The sequence below is a fragment of the Fusarium oxysporum genome, chromosome VII, assembly GCF_013085055.1.
Source record: "Fusarium oxysporum Fo47 chromosome VII, complete sequence".
NCBI lineage: Eukaryota > Fungi > Ascomycota > Sordariomycetes > Hypocreales > Nectriaceae > Fusarium > Fusarium oxysporum.
This window is the reverse complement of record NC_072846.1, coordinates 3437701-3452860: the sequence shown is the minus strand read 5'-3', so window position 1 is coordinate 3452860 and position 15160 is coordinate 3437701. Positions and strand designations below refer to the sequence as shown.

At 49.1% G+C, this 15160-nt stretch overlaps 6 protein-coding genes across 6 annotated transcripts; 3 read left to right on the top strand and 3 right to left on the bottom strand.

Moving 5' to 3' along the window:
• Positions 1–1863: 1863 nt before the first annotated feature.
• Positions 1864–2873, top strand: FOBCDRAFT_242113 (uncharacterized protein; the record flags this gene model as incomplete). Its single annotated transcript, XM_054706154.2, has 4 exons — positions 1864–1999; positions 2203–2459; positions 2561–2671; positions 2850–2873. The coding sequence occupies 4 exons, from the start codon at positions 1864–1866 to the stop codon at positions 2871–2873; spliced, it is 528 nt and encodes a 175-aa protein (XP_054562129.2).
• Positions 2874–4575: 1702 nt separating this feature from the next.
• On the bottom strand, positions 4576–4876 carry FOBCDRAFT_228265 (uncharacterized protein; the record flags this gene model as incomplete). The annotated part of the gene is made up of 1 exon (XM_059609770.1): positions 4576–4876. The coding sequence occupies exon 1, from the start codon at positions 4766–4768 to the stop codon at positions 4577–4579; it is 192 nt and encodes a 63-aa protein (XP_059467645.1). The 5' UTR covers positions 4769–4876.
• Positions 4877–5809: 933 nt separating this feature from the next.
• FOBCDRAFT_262786 (uncharacterized protein) lies at positions 5810–6826 on the bottom strand (the record flags this gene model as incomplete). The annotated part of the gene is made up of 1 exon (XM_054706152.1): positions 5810–6826. One exon carries the CDS (start codon positions 6824–6826, stop codon positions 5810–5812), a length of 1017 nt encoding a protein of 338 aa, XP_054562127.1.
• A 2112-nt stretch (positions 6827–8938) lies between these two features.
• Positions 8939–10634, top strand: FOBCDRAFT_242111 (uncharacterized protein; the record flags this gene model as incomplete). The annotated part of the gene is made up of 6 exons (XM_059610450.1): positions 8939–9340; positions 9377–9624; positions 9674–9788; positions 9874–9924; positions 9961–10426; positions 10465–10634. 6 exons carry the CDS (start codon positions 8939–8941, stop codon positions 10632–10634), a joined length of 1452 nt encoding a protein of 483 aa, XP_059467644.1.
• A 561-nt stretch (positions 10635–11195) lies between these two features.
• Positions 11196–11770, bottom strand: FOBCDRAFT_165138 (uncharacterized protein; the record flags this gene model as incomplete). The annotated part of the gene is made up of 3 exons (XM_059608425.1): positions 11196–11447; positions 11548–11570; positions 11629–11770. 3 exons carry the CDS (start codon positions 11768–11770, stop codon positions 11196–11198), a joined length of 417 nt encoding a protein of 138 aa, XP_059465476.1.
• An 864-nt stretch (positions 11771–12634) lies between these two features.
• On the top strand, positions 12635–15159 carry FOBCDRAFT_251904 (uncharacterized protein). Its single transcript, XM_054706148.2, has 3 exons — positions 12635–13348; positions 13400–14024; positions 14095–15159. Exons 1-3 carry the CDS (start codon positions 12854–12856, stop codon positions 14856–14858), a joined length of 1884 nt encoding a protein of 627 aa, XP_054562123.1. The 5' UTR covers positions 12635–12853; the 3' UTR covers positions 14859–15159.
• Position 15160: the final 1 nt, after the last annotated feature.

The window sequence follows — 15160 nt, the reverse complement described above, 5'->3', positions numbered from 1 at the left end:
AAAAAATTAGAATAGATTTTCCAAGGACCCCGTCTGGGCTGGGCTCACAATAAACTGGCGCTGGATGGTAAGTGTTCGTGGGGAATGGGAGTGACGAAACTCAAATGGCCGTCGCTTGCCCATGCTTAAATAGGTCGTGCCATGGAACAAAGCTTTAAACGAAGTTAAATTCAGTGCAAGTCCAGCGGCATGGGCCCCGCAAGAGAGCTCCCAATGCTCCCTATGGTGGAATCGCCTCCCTCGTACCATTCTACTAACAGGTCTACTCCTCCATAACTACATTGCTAGTGTATTAAATGCAGGTTGGTTACTGCCTGGAGTAGTTTTCGATAGAGCCTTGAGGGGCCTAGCCATGCGCCATGCAAGCCATCTTTTGCCATGCTTCGGTTAGTGCGAAACCACTAAACAACCGCCATGACCATTTGAACCCAAAAGTGCAACCCATCCAACCCCATTCTCAACGTCCCTCGAGTTCGCCGGGCGGGCCGAGCCTGAAGTGAAGTAATAATGATTGCTAGGTAAGCAAGGTAAATGGCTTCAGCGAAAAGTTAAAAAGGGTTTTTGCACCTTGTTAACCTAGCTTATGCAGATATGCCTGCGCGTTGAGCCGCTTGACGTCTCCATGACGTAAATAGAATTGGCAGTTCTCCATTAAAGTTATGGTCCTTTGAGGAGTTCAGTGAGTTGTGATTGTCGTAAGATCTGCAAATCACGCCGCACGTACACGTACTCTGTCTGAATTTCGCCAGCGTCTTTGAGCGCTGTTACATCAATGAACAGATCTCAGAGCGACTCCATGCTCCCTGTCAAATCAAAGTACGTATACGCCGCCAATAGAACGCCATACCACTCTCGCCTTGTGGACTCAGACTGCTCGTCGCCGTATCGCCGGGCCCAGATGCTACTCCCGTGCTGGAAGAACCTGCGGCGTCTCACACCTGCTGGCCGCAGATATCAACCACACCCGCCCCGTTCCACACGAACTCCTCCAGCTTGTCTGTTCGTGTCCGGTGATATGCTAGCAAGCACCGCTTGTTCCGTCGCATCGTTAGGGGATTCGCCGGGAGTGTGCAGGTGACGGCTTGGTCCTCGTCAGGGTGGTCATCAATTCAATTCCATCAATCCGGTGTCAACATTGAGTTGCGCTGAGAGCTTACTCATCATCTGGCCCGTGGAGTTGAACCACCGCATCTCCATGTTGGGTTGATGGCGTTGAATGGAAAAGGTTGAAGCAAAATACATGCGTCAACCCCCTCGCTCCCCACAACACCCATCTTGCTCCCGAAATCTCAGTCATTTTCCTCTGCTTGCCATACGATGCTACTTCCAGCCTCTCCTGACACATCTATCAACGCGTCCGCGGCCTCAATTAGCCCACTTCGCACCCACGACCTCAATGTTTGCGTAATCCCTACCATACTGGCTTCCAGTCGAGTTCGAAGTGGTGAGACCATTTGCCCAGCAATACTAGACAGTCGCTCGCACTCTGCGGACATGGGTGGGATCGAGAGTACATCGAGAGCCATTCGTGACTAGCCGTGGATAGTCATTCCGTCTCTCCCACCAATATCGTAGCGGATCGGCCACTAATGGATCGTGCTTCGCGTCAGGATTGTTGTTTATATTGCGCAGGGGTGCTGAGTAAAAATATTTATTGAACTTGATTGTTAATTATTAAGATGAGAGTTCTTCTCAGGTGGATATCTCTAAATGATTTCATCTAGGACTTTGAACTCTAATCTAGGACTTTCAGACTGTTGGTCTGAATCCTGAAGGGAAGGAGGATCCCCGGATTTTCCAACATAATCAGAACCTGTTGCGGTTTTTGCCTTTTTCGTTTCCTCTAGAGACTTGTCTTCTATGATGTCTAAGCCCACTGAGCTCAAACCTCAAGGCCAGGTCGCCTCCCCGACCGAGGACATGATTGAAGAAGGCGATTCCCAGCTTTCTAGCCATCCAGATGAGCCGCGTCGTGAGGAATGGCGTACAAGTATCATAGGTTTGTTCTCGCTCCTTGGTGTTATGAACAATTGATTAAGTATCTGGTAGTGGTTCTCTGTTCTCCCTTCGTTGTCATGACTACCTGGGGCTTTACAAACTCCTTTGGGTTGTTCCAAACCTATGTCACTGACACATTGAATCGTTCGCTGTCGACGATTGCATGGATTGGCTCCACGCAAATATTTCTACTTTTCTTCCTAGGCACAATCACGGGGCGTCTCACAGATACCGGGCACTTCAGAAAAGTGTTCTTCGCAGGATTACTTGCGACTGTTGTCGGCATTTTTGCATCCTCATTCTGTCATCGATTTAAGGAATATTTAGTCACTCTTGGCATTGCCGTGGGTGTGGGTAATGGGTGCCTATTTTGCGCAATGCTCACTGTTATGTCCTCATATTTCGATAAGAAACGTGCGATAGCAATTGGAGTTGCTGCGTGCGGCTCTGCCTCGGGGGTGGTTAGTTTATTCGGGGATGGCGCGTCAGCTTGTGCCATCCATCGGATATCCGTGGACGATGCCTGCGATCGCCCTGATCCAACTCGCTCTGCACGCTGTAGCCAACGTTTATCTACGTCCGGGGATGCCCAAAAAAAACCACTTCCAAATTGATCGACTGGTCGGCTTTTCGAAACACAAGCTACAACCATTACGCCACTGCTTCCTTCTTTGTAAGTGAGCTACTAGCCCACCCACCTTTCTTTTTTTTTTTTTTTGTATGGGCTTTTAGCGCGGCGCTATCAAGGTCATGGATCAACCCACGTTTTCTAGAAACAGCCTTCTCAGGGTCAGATACCCTTGAAATATGGACATAAGTTAGTAATAGGTGAATTTACTTTAAAATTATAGTTAGTTCTCGAGATATTTCCCTAACCCTGAGATTGACCTAGTTTTTGTTGTGGTTTACCCTAGTTAGAGTCTTACCGAATTTTCTCTAGTTTTTCTCTCAAATTAGCCAATCAATAAAGATTGCCGCACCCGGGTGCGGCGGTTATGTAAGCGTTCATCGCCCACGAAACAACTGCGTGCAACGTTCAAATCTCAAGATCCAGAACGGCCATGAATTCCTAATTATTTATCTGAGTATAAATTCTGCGGCTCTTTACCGTCCTTCTCGACCGCCTCCCAGACCCCGCGCATGCCTCTTCTACTAGAAAAAAGATTGCTTTCCATCTCTACGGTTACCTGGGCCTCAACCCAGTCATCTTCTGCCTTGCTCCAATCTAGGTAGGTCATCATCTCCTCTTTAGTCCAGCCTCTGGATCCGGTTGGCATCGTACATCACTTTCCCATCTGCTTCCAGTCAAGGCACCATTGGTAGCTCGCCTTATCGTATCGTAGAGGCAGATCCAACGCCTTCCGATATGCCTGGTTAGTTTTAATACTTCCACGAGGCTGGGCCTGGTACCAAGCATCTCGAGCAGCAACATATCTCTGATAGATAGCCTGTGGATCATCATATCTTACTGTCGGCGCCGCCCCTGCCTGTGTCGATGATGCTGCCGGCTCTATGTTGGCTGTGCCGCCGACATTAACGACGATGCAGCTAGTACTATCCCTATCTGACCCGGCCTGCCCTGACGGTCCCGACGACGGTGCCAACGGCGTTAGCATTACCTGCCCCGATAATTCCGACGACAATGACGCTAACGATTATAAGATCTCCTCGTACCGCGGAGGGCATACTTTCGAGGTCGTCTTATGACCTAGTGTGTGGCATCTGCTGCATTTAGGCTATGCTCTCGGTTATGCTACTGCCTCAGCTGCCTCAAATGCGCTAGGCTCTCGCCTTGTGCTCGTTATCGGCTGATTACGACTCTCGTTATTGGCTTAGGGCTGTTCCGGTGGGTTCTAGCATAGGCTGTGGCTGAGCTATACATCGCTTCAAGTGCCAGTGGGGATGGAAATGCTCCAGTAAGCCGCGCGACGATCGTGAACGGTGAAATATTCTTGGTGAAGATGAACTGGAAAGAGCCAATGGCCTGGAGACGACCAAGGGAATACGTAACAACTCAAGAGGCTACAGACATACATGGCAGCTGAACATATTAGAGTTTGACTGTCGTACCAAATGCAGGTGCGGACTCGTTTCGCTCTACTTGATGCCTGCAAATTCATGAAGTTCACAAACTGGCTTAAGAACACCGTGTTTGTCCGCGAGCCGGCATCTAACGCCAGTATTATCATTCTTCAAGGCAAAGTTATAGAGAATGCAAATACGAACCGACAATGACGTAATGCTAGTTTAGTGTTTTAGCTTCTATAATTGTCTCGGAGTGATTGGTCGCCAGAAAGGCTCGGGTTCTTGTGAAGATATCATCTTGGAGTATCGATTTAGCAGCATTTCGATAATGGAAACCATCGTATCTAAACAGGCGTTATCCGTAACACATGCTTCCATGTGTCTATTGACTTCTACTGGGATGGCACAAGCCACCGTGATATGGAACGGGCCCCGTTACCGACTAGAATACTAGAGTAGAAGTATATTCAACAAGCGTGTAATAAGGATGAGGACTCAGTGTTGTAGACGAGTCCAATGAAGTTGCATTTCTTCCTATTCAAGTTTCTACCCGTTAAGCCTGGTTCTGATTCTCTTGGAAATTCTTCATGGCGTGCCTCTTGCACCAGGGCCAGTACGTCTTCTCAGACCATATTGCCAATCTTTGCAGAACCTTGATGATCTGACATATTCCCTTCAGTCCGGTCGTTGACTCGAAGGTTACCTTATTCCAAATCAACGTTTCCCTGTCCCCCTTCTGGTTCATTATTTCCTCGTTTGTCGCAGCTAAGAATGTCCAGTCATGACCTGCATGATGATCGCTGGCAAGAAACAAAGCTCATCACGCGCGGCTTTCGAGTTTTCTATGAGCGAGTCAAGGCGATTCCAGTGAGCTGCGAGCCATACAGTCTGTTGTTCCATGGCTGTTTGCCATTCTTCTCCTGTGAGCTTCGTCTCGATACTCACGCTAATGGGGCAAGGACGCAATGGGGTAAACTCTGTATGATTGATAGACCCAGTCGACGAGGTTTGTGTTAACCCAGAGATGTCGTGTGCGGTTAGAGTTTTCTTAATCGACTTAATTACTAGACAAAAGTCGACTCTCTTCCTATGTTTTATCGCTTGTGAGTTTAAAGCATAAAAAGAAGAGATCTGCGCCGTCATTCTGTAATGTTTTAGTGTCCATTTACCCATGACGCCTCATTATCATTGACTCACGCATTGACAACGTCGATTAAGATCTCCGGATCTGCAGTGTCGTTTGCAGCGTCTTGCTGGCATACATTATTTGCACAAAAATGAAAGTTAATACTAGCGTACTTGAGCGCCTACTCCATCAGAGTATAATGCACTGCGCAGTTCCAGCCGGCTTCAGAGGTTCTCGGTATTCGCGACGATGCTGTCCGCAACCGCGTCCATCGCGCCGTTTCGCGTCGCGTTGCGCCCCACTTGACTTTCCAAACGCTACCTCCACAATGTTAACAAAGATTGTCGGGCTTGCTCGAACCTGGTAGGTCTGCTCAACATTTTAGGCCGTTCGATTTTATTTTTAGGTAATCAATTATCAATAGCACCTCTGCTCGACATTCTCAGCTGATACGAAAGATGGCCACTTGGGTACCCTGCCTCTCGCCAAAACGCCTTCCTATCTGCAACTCACTCGTGTGCGGTTATGCGAAAGCATCGCTCTAGCCCCATATTCATAAATTGGCACGACAGGATATAGACTAACTCTGTATCCACGAGCTCTTCACGCGAGATTTTAGTCCCTTATTTCTGATATTAAAGATAGCGATAACCACTAACATTAAACCTGCCAGTATGAGCCCCAAGCAACCTCGTCCGCTTGATGTTCTTGCGGTCCCACGTTGAGATATAGCCCTAGTTCACATTTGGTGAGGGAGAAAGTTTGAACTGGTTGAGTAGAGACTATCGAATCAGACGGCATAGTGGCCTTTTGAATTGGTTCTAAACTCATGGCGAATATGTCGTCACTAATCTTCGATACCCCAGGTTCCTGCTGAAAAGAGTTCGTCCAGATAGGCGGGGAGCTGCCCGCCTCCAGACCCCGCATGCTCAACTCTCCGGCGGTGTTGGCATCGCTTGGGCGCCTGTGGTCGGGGCTCCACGAACTGCCGTGGGTATCAAAGGCAGAAGGAGCGAGCATCCCATCCGCGCACTTCTTCGCCTCATTCGCGATGTATTTCTGGATCAGAACGCAATTGCAGTCTGTATGCTGCAGTAATTGGGTCTTTAGGTAGTAGATTTCGACCGTTAAAGAATCGAAACACGCCATGAGATAGCGGTTCCGGTCTTCCATGGCTTCTTCTCGAGAGGCGAGTGCTAAGGCTTTATCACGCTTACGGAGACGACACTTGTTCGCCGCCATGCGATTACGTTCCAGCACTCGGCGCCGGCGGGGATCCTTGGGAAGATCATCATCATCAAGCTCCTCCAGTTGACCCGCTACCTTCTGCTCTTTTGGCTGCTTCTTGGGTTTTCGGCCCCTTTTCCTTGGCTTGGGTGACTCCGCAGCCTGCCCAGAGGCACTGGACTCGAAAAGCGCCTCGTTTGCTTGTGATTGTCTTCGGTTATGGGCCCGCCGGTTCAACTTCTTGTCTCCCATAACGGATGGCAGTATATTTTGCAGTATTTCGCTACCTCCGAGTTTCTTGAATTCCGCGGGCTGAGTCGGTAATGCGATGTAGGTGGACCCGACACCCACTTCCATGGGGACCAGGGAGGCATCAATTGCTTCCTTAAAGAATGAGCTGGCGCCTCTTTGGCTTGGCGTCGGCTGATATGTCATATGGTTTCGAGACATTGGGGGAGCGGTCCTCCTCCTGCAGGATGACGGGATGATTAGTACGGTGTGGTGGCGATAACTTCTGAGTGAGATTCGAAGGCAAGATCTCTCAGCGGTGAAGGACAGGACTATACGAAGATAATAGAAAATGACCCAGGTCCATGGATTGTAATTGCCAGTCCAGTTAATAAGCTGCGATGAGAGGTCTTCAAAGGCCTAGGATGACACCCTGGATATGGCAGAAGAGGGAATTCAAAGAGAATTGCCCAGGTGGGTGGGTCAAACGACATGAGTAGGGTACGGGAGGATCAAGGAGGATGCGAGGATTAAATATGGCAGTTTTCACAAGCAACTAACAGACCAGACTGCGGTACCGGGCGCAGTGCGCAAAAGCTTATTTGTACCTAGCCAGGAACACAGAATCAGCAGAGGCTAAGCTTAGGACAACCAGGACATGAGCAGAAAACAGGCTTTGCTCGTGGGAGGGGATGTTCAAACGCCCATCTTCGAAACCCGATGAGATCAAAAATTCCTTTGTTTGAGGAGGTGACCTATGCGGCCATGATTGGCCAATCTGCCGAGGACTTTGGAGCCCAGTCATTAGTCATCATCCTTGCGTTGAGTCTCGAGGGACAGGCAATTTCACTGGGCCAATAAAACACACAGAATCATGCATGTAGAATTGCTCGACTTGCTTGAAGCTCTTGGAGTTCTGATATGTAGTGGCCTGAACGGGCACCAACGAGGTTGCGAAGGTGGGAAATGGGCGGGCGGTTTACGGTATGCGCAGGCATCTGATTGTGCTTGGACTTTTGGGGACGAGGGTTCTGTATAGAGGATAACCGGACACGCCAGCTCACCGGAAGGCTCCGAGTTGGGGGGCAGATGAGGATACGGCCGGGAGCGTCTTGTCCGTAGTTCTCATCCGACGTGTAATGCGGGGAATTGGAGGGGTACCACGTTCTCTTAATGGGAACTAGCGCCAGCTTCTTACCTCTAAGTTTCAGCCATTAGCGTCATATTTTCACTCGATCTCCTGATACCACATACACTCTGTGTTGGAGCCATGGAGAGCATCGGACGTCTGCTATGTGGTAGTTGATGACCAGTGGGTGCTCTTGCCGGTTGCTCTTGAGGCTCCGCAGACACTGTGGATCGTCAATTTGTCGGCTTCAGTCGGAGGTGACATAGCGCATAAGATCGCGCCGTGGATAACTCAAAGTCTGCGCAAGCTAGTCGTGCGTTCTTAATGACATCTTTTTTACTGGTGGTCACTGCATATGCAACCTGTGCCATCGACATCATAAGTGCGTTTTCCACATGTTGAATCCTGGCGCGGGCGAATCGTCGTATTGCAATTAACAAACAGTGGGAACGAGATTTTTGGAAACAGCAGCCACAAAAGAACTCAATGGGCTTCAACCGTTCGTTGCATCTACACCCGCATTGTTTTGACTCGAGGGAGCAAGTCACGAACACCACGCGTCCACCAACGACAGCGACGATATCTGAGCAGCAGTACAACCCATGGGAGTGCGACGGCGGAGCCCAAATCTTCGAGTGTCGCCAAAATGCTCCACTTTTACTGCGTAGTGAATTCTTTCTGCGTCATCGTCATCTCCGCTCCCGGCCCATATCCAGCGTCTCTGGCCTGCTATACCGAGTACGGCTTATAGGCCATGGCAAGGTGGCTCGAAACTCTCCGACCGGTCTGCAACGGTACCGCAGGATAAGTTTCCCAGCAGTATCCCTGATATCCGGGAGTGGTTAACATGTGAATATGACTGATTGCCAAGATGAAGAGGGGCTTTTCGCTGTAAACTAACACCTTGAAGAGAGTGCCATTCATGATGTCACTCTATCGCTTTCATGGCGTAGCTACTCCTCTCTCCTCTTCAATCTCGATTGCTATGGGCCATTATTGGCACGGCGCCACGCCCAAGTTGTTAGGATCTCAACCTTCCTTTTCTCGCCAACCGTCGTACACACCGGAGCTGCCCTCGAGATCAGGGGCGAATTCTAACAACCCAATAAACCGGAGCTTTCATTACACCTCAAAACGAGCAGCCTGGATATACCCCTGTATGACGTGGGGTGTGTAGGAGGCAGATCTATGAACCATCTATCCAGATGGTCGCTCTATCCTCCTCCGAAGGGAGCAGCTACTTTATTTTCTCGGAAATGGAAGAATGCCATTCTCCCTCGCAACTGGCGGGCAGGACAACGACGTCTCAGTCTGGAGCAGACCCAACGAGCGACCCATGCTATCAGTCTCTTGAACATCCAGACACCGCAGCCTCTTCAGCTTCCTCGCCGCCTCGTATGTACGGCGAACCAATGGATATGTCCTGTTCCTTGACACCATTTGGGGTATTTCCACCCCATCCAATTATAATAAAGGAATTCACCAGGTCATCGGCAGAGTACGCTTGGTTACCCCAATTTCAGAAGGACGGTTTCTTTGTAGCACCGGACGATGGCCTGGAACGCCGGCCGGATCTCAAGGCGGGCGACTCGTACTACGCCTCGTCTGTTGAAAATGATAATCCGGCTGGTACGTCAACATAGGGTTCGCCAGAATTAGGAAAGTTCCACGAGCGCGCTGAAGTTAGCACTGCTATTGACGCCCAGCCGTGGAGGAATATCGGCTACCTTTCTCATAGCTGGAAGGAGGAAGAAATCATGTTATCATGGAAATATGTTACCAGCCGCCGAGGAGAGGACCCAAATAGCGCCCGTTTAGAGAATGCATGCTGGAGAACATGGACAAAATACAAAAATAACCTGAAGACTGTGTCTCCTGAAACGCTCAACTGGTAGGGACATGACGGAATTAGGCACGAATATCAAGCTAACTTTGTGCAGGCAGAAAAATAGTGAAGTGAGTTGGCTGTATGGGCCCGTTCAGCAAGGTGCTAGCAAGATCTACTGTACACACACTGGACCTTCCGGTGCCTCATTGCTCCAGCCCAACTCACTAGTCAACACTAACAGGAAGACTATCCTGAAGAAAAGGAGCATATCAGATATCATCCTTACCCCAGCAGGCAACCCCAGTGGCCCAGGTGAGGCAGAAAGACAGCCGGCGATTAAGAGAGCTTTCCTTTGATCGCGCAGTGACGATGGATCACAATATATTCCCCCTCCCTTAGATGCCAATGAGCCATGATACCTCTAGTATGCTGCCATCGTCAGCATACAGTGGGATCTCATCGCCAGGTGTTGAGCGTAAACACATCCACTTCAATTATGAAGTCGAGCAATGTATCGCCGTTGAAGTTAAATACGACGATGACGACGACTGCGATATCAGTACCGATACCAATTCCGAAGACGGAATCATAATGAAGCTGGACAGGTCGCGAAAGCCGGCGAAGGAGGGCAATTCAGTGCTCTTTGATAGAAAGACGATCGCGATGCTTCCATCAACAACACTGAAACATCGAGAACATGTACAAGTCCCAGAAATGGTCATACTCTACACCTCTAGCGCCTTACATAGTCATCGTGTTTCGCCATTCTTACCACAAGAGGCATCTCGTCCACCTAAAGGGCCAGGTAGATTCTCCGAGAATTTAATTGATGCCGATACAAACTCAAGCTGGTACACATCTGGGAGTTTCGAAGAACATGATCCCATCATATTACTTCTACAGACAGCTTGGCTGCCGAGCCAGCTGACATGCGTCGCACACAGTCTGGCATGTTAATACCGTATGGGGAAGCGGTTGTATGTTCAAACAAAGGGATGTTTTGTCGCGTTATTGACACCGTTAAAACAGTCAGGGATATGGCCTACGTTATTTGGAATAGTAGCTGGAGATGAAGCTTGGAACGATGGAGACATTGTTACCTCTTGAAATGACGACTCTCTTTCCTTCCTTGCCAGGCTATCTCTATTGTGAGCGTAGCTGCTGGCGTGCCAGTGCGAAGCCACCAGGGTATCGTAATGTATATTCCTGTGGGAGCACTGAGCTGCCTGCTTAAGTCTAGCCGTCCCTGTTTGGCGCTGTTGCCGGCCGTGTCACCCTTGCTCCGTCCTAGCGTACCGGCAGGTTGAAACGAGTTAACACATGGGCTTAAAGAGCGTTGAAATCAAGGGCAGGGATCGCTTTGTAGAAAACGAACGTGATTATCCATAGACAAAGCATTGTGTCCCCTAGCTGTCAGTTTATACGAGATTACCCTCACAAATGTGACATATCCTAGTTGAATGATAGAGCAAACTACCGCAATCGTATGTTATTCTGAAAGAAGGCCACGGGTCGCATATTCTTCTTACATATAAATCCATATAGTTGAGATCAATACATGCAAGAGAGCCGAAATATATATAAGAATACTCTTAGCAGTAAAGTAGTTCCTTACTACCTAATATTAAATAGATCTAATATTGACGGCTCTTACTAATAGCACTCTCTGCCAAAGTTGCCATGCTTGACAAGACCTTTCTCAGCGCATCCGCCACACGTTCAAACTGTTCGTCTGTCATGGCATAAGGAGGTGTTAGAAGCAGATAATGCTTGTTTGTGCTCACCCATAACACGAGCCCATACTCGAGTAAAACCTTCTGCTCAATATCCGTTGCAATGTCGGAGATCAGATCGATGCCCAACATGACACCAGTTCCGCGCACTTGCTGTTACCACATGTAGTTCCGTCGCACTGATGTCGATTGTTTGTCTGTCAGACTATTTTTGTTCACAAGGACTGCAACAGTTGATGGAAGAATGCACTACCTTTACCTTTCGCTTTCTGCAGTCTGGATATGCATGTTAGCTTCCTTGCCAATGCATCAGGCTTGCATCTGGTAGACGCACTATTACAGGCTATGCCGACTAGCCGACGCTTGCGTGGCAGCTCCAAACTAGTTGAAGTACCTGCTTGGTCGGCGCATCGATCATTTCGTGAGCGTGCAGTTTTAGGTGCGAGCGTGGGCAGGTGTCTCTTAGCAGGTATCATTCTGTTTAATAGCAGAAACCATACTGTAACTCTACCTGGCTCTGTACTTACTCTGCCGTGCACGTATGATCATAAGGAAAAACGATATACTGAGAGGTATTTGGGCGGAGGTCGGAAACCAAATAGTAGCTCCGTGATTCATTCCTCTGGGGGGGTTGTCCCGGGCTGGCCTAGGCCAATTTGTTGGTCATGGCCTTATGACATGACGTGATAGATTGGGCTTAGATTGGGACCACATGTATGTAAATATTCGAGAACTGAACCAAGTGGATTATATACAGCAACTTTCAGTGGCCTATTACTAACGCAGGACATCGCTCAGGGTAAGACTATTCAAGAGTATATCACTAAAGTCGTTTCTCGGAGACTTCTGTGATTAATTTACAACACACTATACCCAATTAATGCCGGGCTTGTCTCTAGCCATAGCCTCACCACGCTATGATCGGGCGCCAACTGGCACCCAGCCAGGAAGGTCGTGTTAATATCATCACGATGACGTCACAATTCTGCCTAGACTTAGGGTAATTTGCAATGGCGGTGGCCAAGGAGGGTCGGCGACAGGAAAGGGTTAAGCGTTGTGGAACATACGGCAAGACTGGTCATAATAAAAGAACATGCCAAATAGTTATTAACACCTTTAGGCAATAGTACAGCGCTCTATTAAATAATTAAATGTCATGTTGTGATGTTATTCTATATTTTACAGTGAGCATCTTATCCTTTCCGACTCCCTTGTATATCCGACTCGCTTGTCACATACGTTATAGGCTTAAATGGAAAATGGCGAGTGGGCCCATGCCCCACAAGTAATGTGAAGAAAATGACTAATCTCTCCCTGTCACTCATCCAACCAATCAACGCGTTTAATGTTCTCGCCACTCATCTAGGCGTCAACTCACTCTTCACTAGACGTGGAATCACCTCTCTAGCACCTCAGAAAGGCTGGTTGGCCTCTGGCAACGGGTCTTCTCGGGGGACTGTCCTGCGTGTTAGTTACGGCATCAGCCACAAATTCATGTCTCACTGGGAGGATTTTGCAGTGAGCGTTACAAAAGGAGTCCTGCTTTCCCGGCAATCACAATGCCAACCCCGGACTCTCGACACATACTTGAGCGGGCCACCGAGTTGATTGAGGCGTGGTGTATAGACTTCGGAGCAATCAAATCCCCGCATCAGGCGTATCAAGAGCAGGTGGCGGCTGCGAGAGTGAATATCGACGAGGTATTCAACAGTCTGTCCACTTGTACTAAACCTTCCATCCAGTTAGCCCTTCAGAAACAGCTTACCGAATACTATGACCGGCTAAGGGAACTGCAACTGAACCACGATAGGACGATAGGACAGCAACAGGAACGCTATAAGGAAATCCTCGATGCCGCTATGAAGCAGCTCTGTGACAAGCTGAACACGGTAATTGAGCCATGCAAGACATTGAAACCTTTCCCGAAGGTCGCAAATCCACAATCCAACCAAGGCCAGATTATCAGTTCATCGGACAGCCCGGAGAGACGTAACCCAGTGTTCAACACGGATACGCAAACAGACCTGGAGCAGAGCGTTATCTACGTCTGCGTGGTGAGTATTCTGTGCCCTGTGTTGACCCTAGACTTCTGTTGACATATATAGCATGACGAGGCACAGTGTCTGGATTCCGTCCCTAGTAGACGGAAACGCCGCCATACTAGTGGAGTACAGACCCGTGGAAGGCCGGATAAGATGATGAAAAAACAGACTCTAGAGAATCAAGGTTGGCCTGACAAGGTCAGACCATGCGATAATGGTCGAAAACGACAAAGAAAGTCTGCTGTGGAGGGTGTTAAACCAGTCTGTGGGCAGGTATGCCTCGTATTTCGGAAGAAGCTGAAGCAATGGCTAGCTGCCCTCGTCCTCCCAGACAACTTCAACGAGGCTGGCGTTGCCACCACTATCGCGAGCCTCGACTTGACGAAGGAAGTGGCGGAGTGCTGGGAACACATGCGCGAAACAGATGGAGTTCGTTGGCGGCAAGGCCACAACGAGACTGAGCCTGTAGTAGCTGAGCGGCAAGTTGCAATCGTGTATTTTGAAGGACCGAAGTTTCCAGAAAAATGCAGAACCGATTGGGTGTCCATCGAAGAACTGCATAAATACGACCCTGGAGTTCACTCGTCTCTTATCCCTCACTCAAAAACGGTTCATAAATTCTTAACTGGTAAGCTGGGAGCACAATCAGGCACAAAGGCTAAGCGAGTTAAGTTAGGAGTTACCAACGGTATGTCGTCCAGTAATATCAAAGGTCCTATTAGTCCATACCGATGAGTGTACTGACACCATATCTCAAGAGGCAGGCACCCAGAAGCAGCGAACCTCATACGAATCTACTACAGCATGCGAGACGATTTCTCAAGACGACTGTCCTGTAAAGGGAAAGTTGGAGGATTTCGCAGATGTTGGCGAATCCCAGATCACGCCAGCCCCCTGTCCACATACAGATGTGCCAGCTATGAACCTACAAAAGAAGGACTGGTTGAACTCTGAATCTGGAAAGAGAGACTCGCCAAACGGCAGGATCGTCGGTTCACATAAAGATATTGGCGTCATACAAGCCGGTATGGACGACCCTATTCAACCCAACGCCATACCTAGAAGTGGTTTGTTGGCTACTGCTGACGGGTGTTGGGCAGCGTCCAGACCTAGTCAACAGCAGATGGCTGGACATGCACTGGTGGCGATGTCATCGACATCGGGGCCTCTCCCATCCATGCAACCTCTTCTGTCGCCTGTCCCGACTCTTCGCAGTGCTAGAGTTGCACGATCTGGGCATGTAATGTGGCGAGCAACGGGAAGAGAGGCTATAACTGAGTCTGTCAAATTACCAGGAGTCTTGCAGATGTTACATGGCGATGCACCCGTTAGTTTGAGCTCTGGATGGAGGCAGAATCCGACGCTGAATACAAGGCCGCTTCAGCCCCAGCGGTTACTGTCCGGTCCTGACTCCTCGATCCCGAGTCTCTCGGAGACTGGTTTGAGATGGGCTTTGACTCCGCCAGTGACATCGCCGGAGACTAACCATTTGCCACCCAACAGCCGACGTACACAGCAGTGAAGAAGTTTCCTGTGCTACCTCGTCCGACAGAGACAATATCATATCAACGATATCGCCTTCTTGACCCCCTACAACAGCCAGATGCAGAAACTCGAGGCGGCCCTCAGCAAGGAGTTTAGGATCTGCTTTAGCAGGAGGAGCTTGGGGATCCTAGCAGTCGAAGGATTCAGGAATGATTCAGAGGGGGGAAAAACCTTACTTGAGCAGCATGACTTCCTCTAGTGACTACGAGATTGTAGCGTTTATAACTTAACTAAATATAACGTGGTTTATGAAGGAAGTATGGGCAATATTGCCAGACT

Coding starts and splice junctions, on each gene's coding strand:
- FOBCDRAFT_251904 (XM_054706148.2), top strand. CDS start 12,854: ATGCCAACCCCGGACTCTCGACACATACTTGAGCGGGCCACCGAGTTG. Junction 13,349..13,399: donor GCGTTATCTACGTCTGCGTG/GTGAGTATTCTG, acceptor TGACATATATAG/CATGACGAGGCACAGTGTCT. Junction 14,025..14,094: donor TAAGTTAGGAGTTACCAACG/GTATGTCGTCCA, acceptor CCATATCTCAAG/AGGCAGGCACCCAGAAGCAG.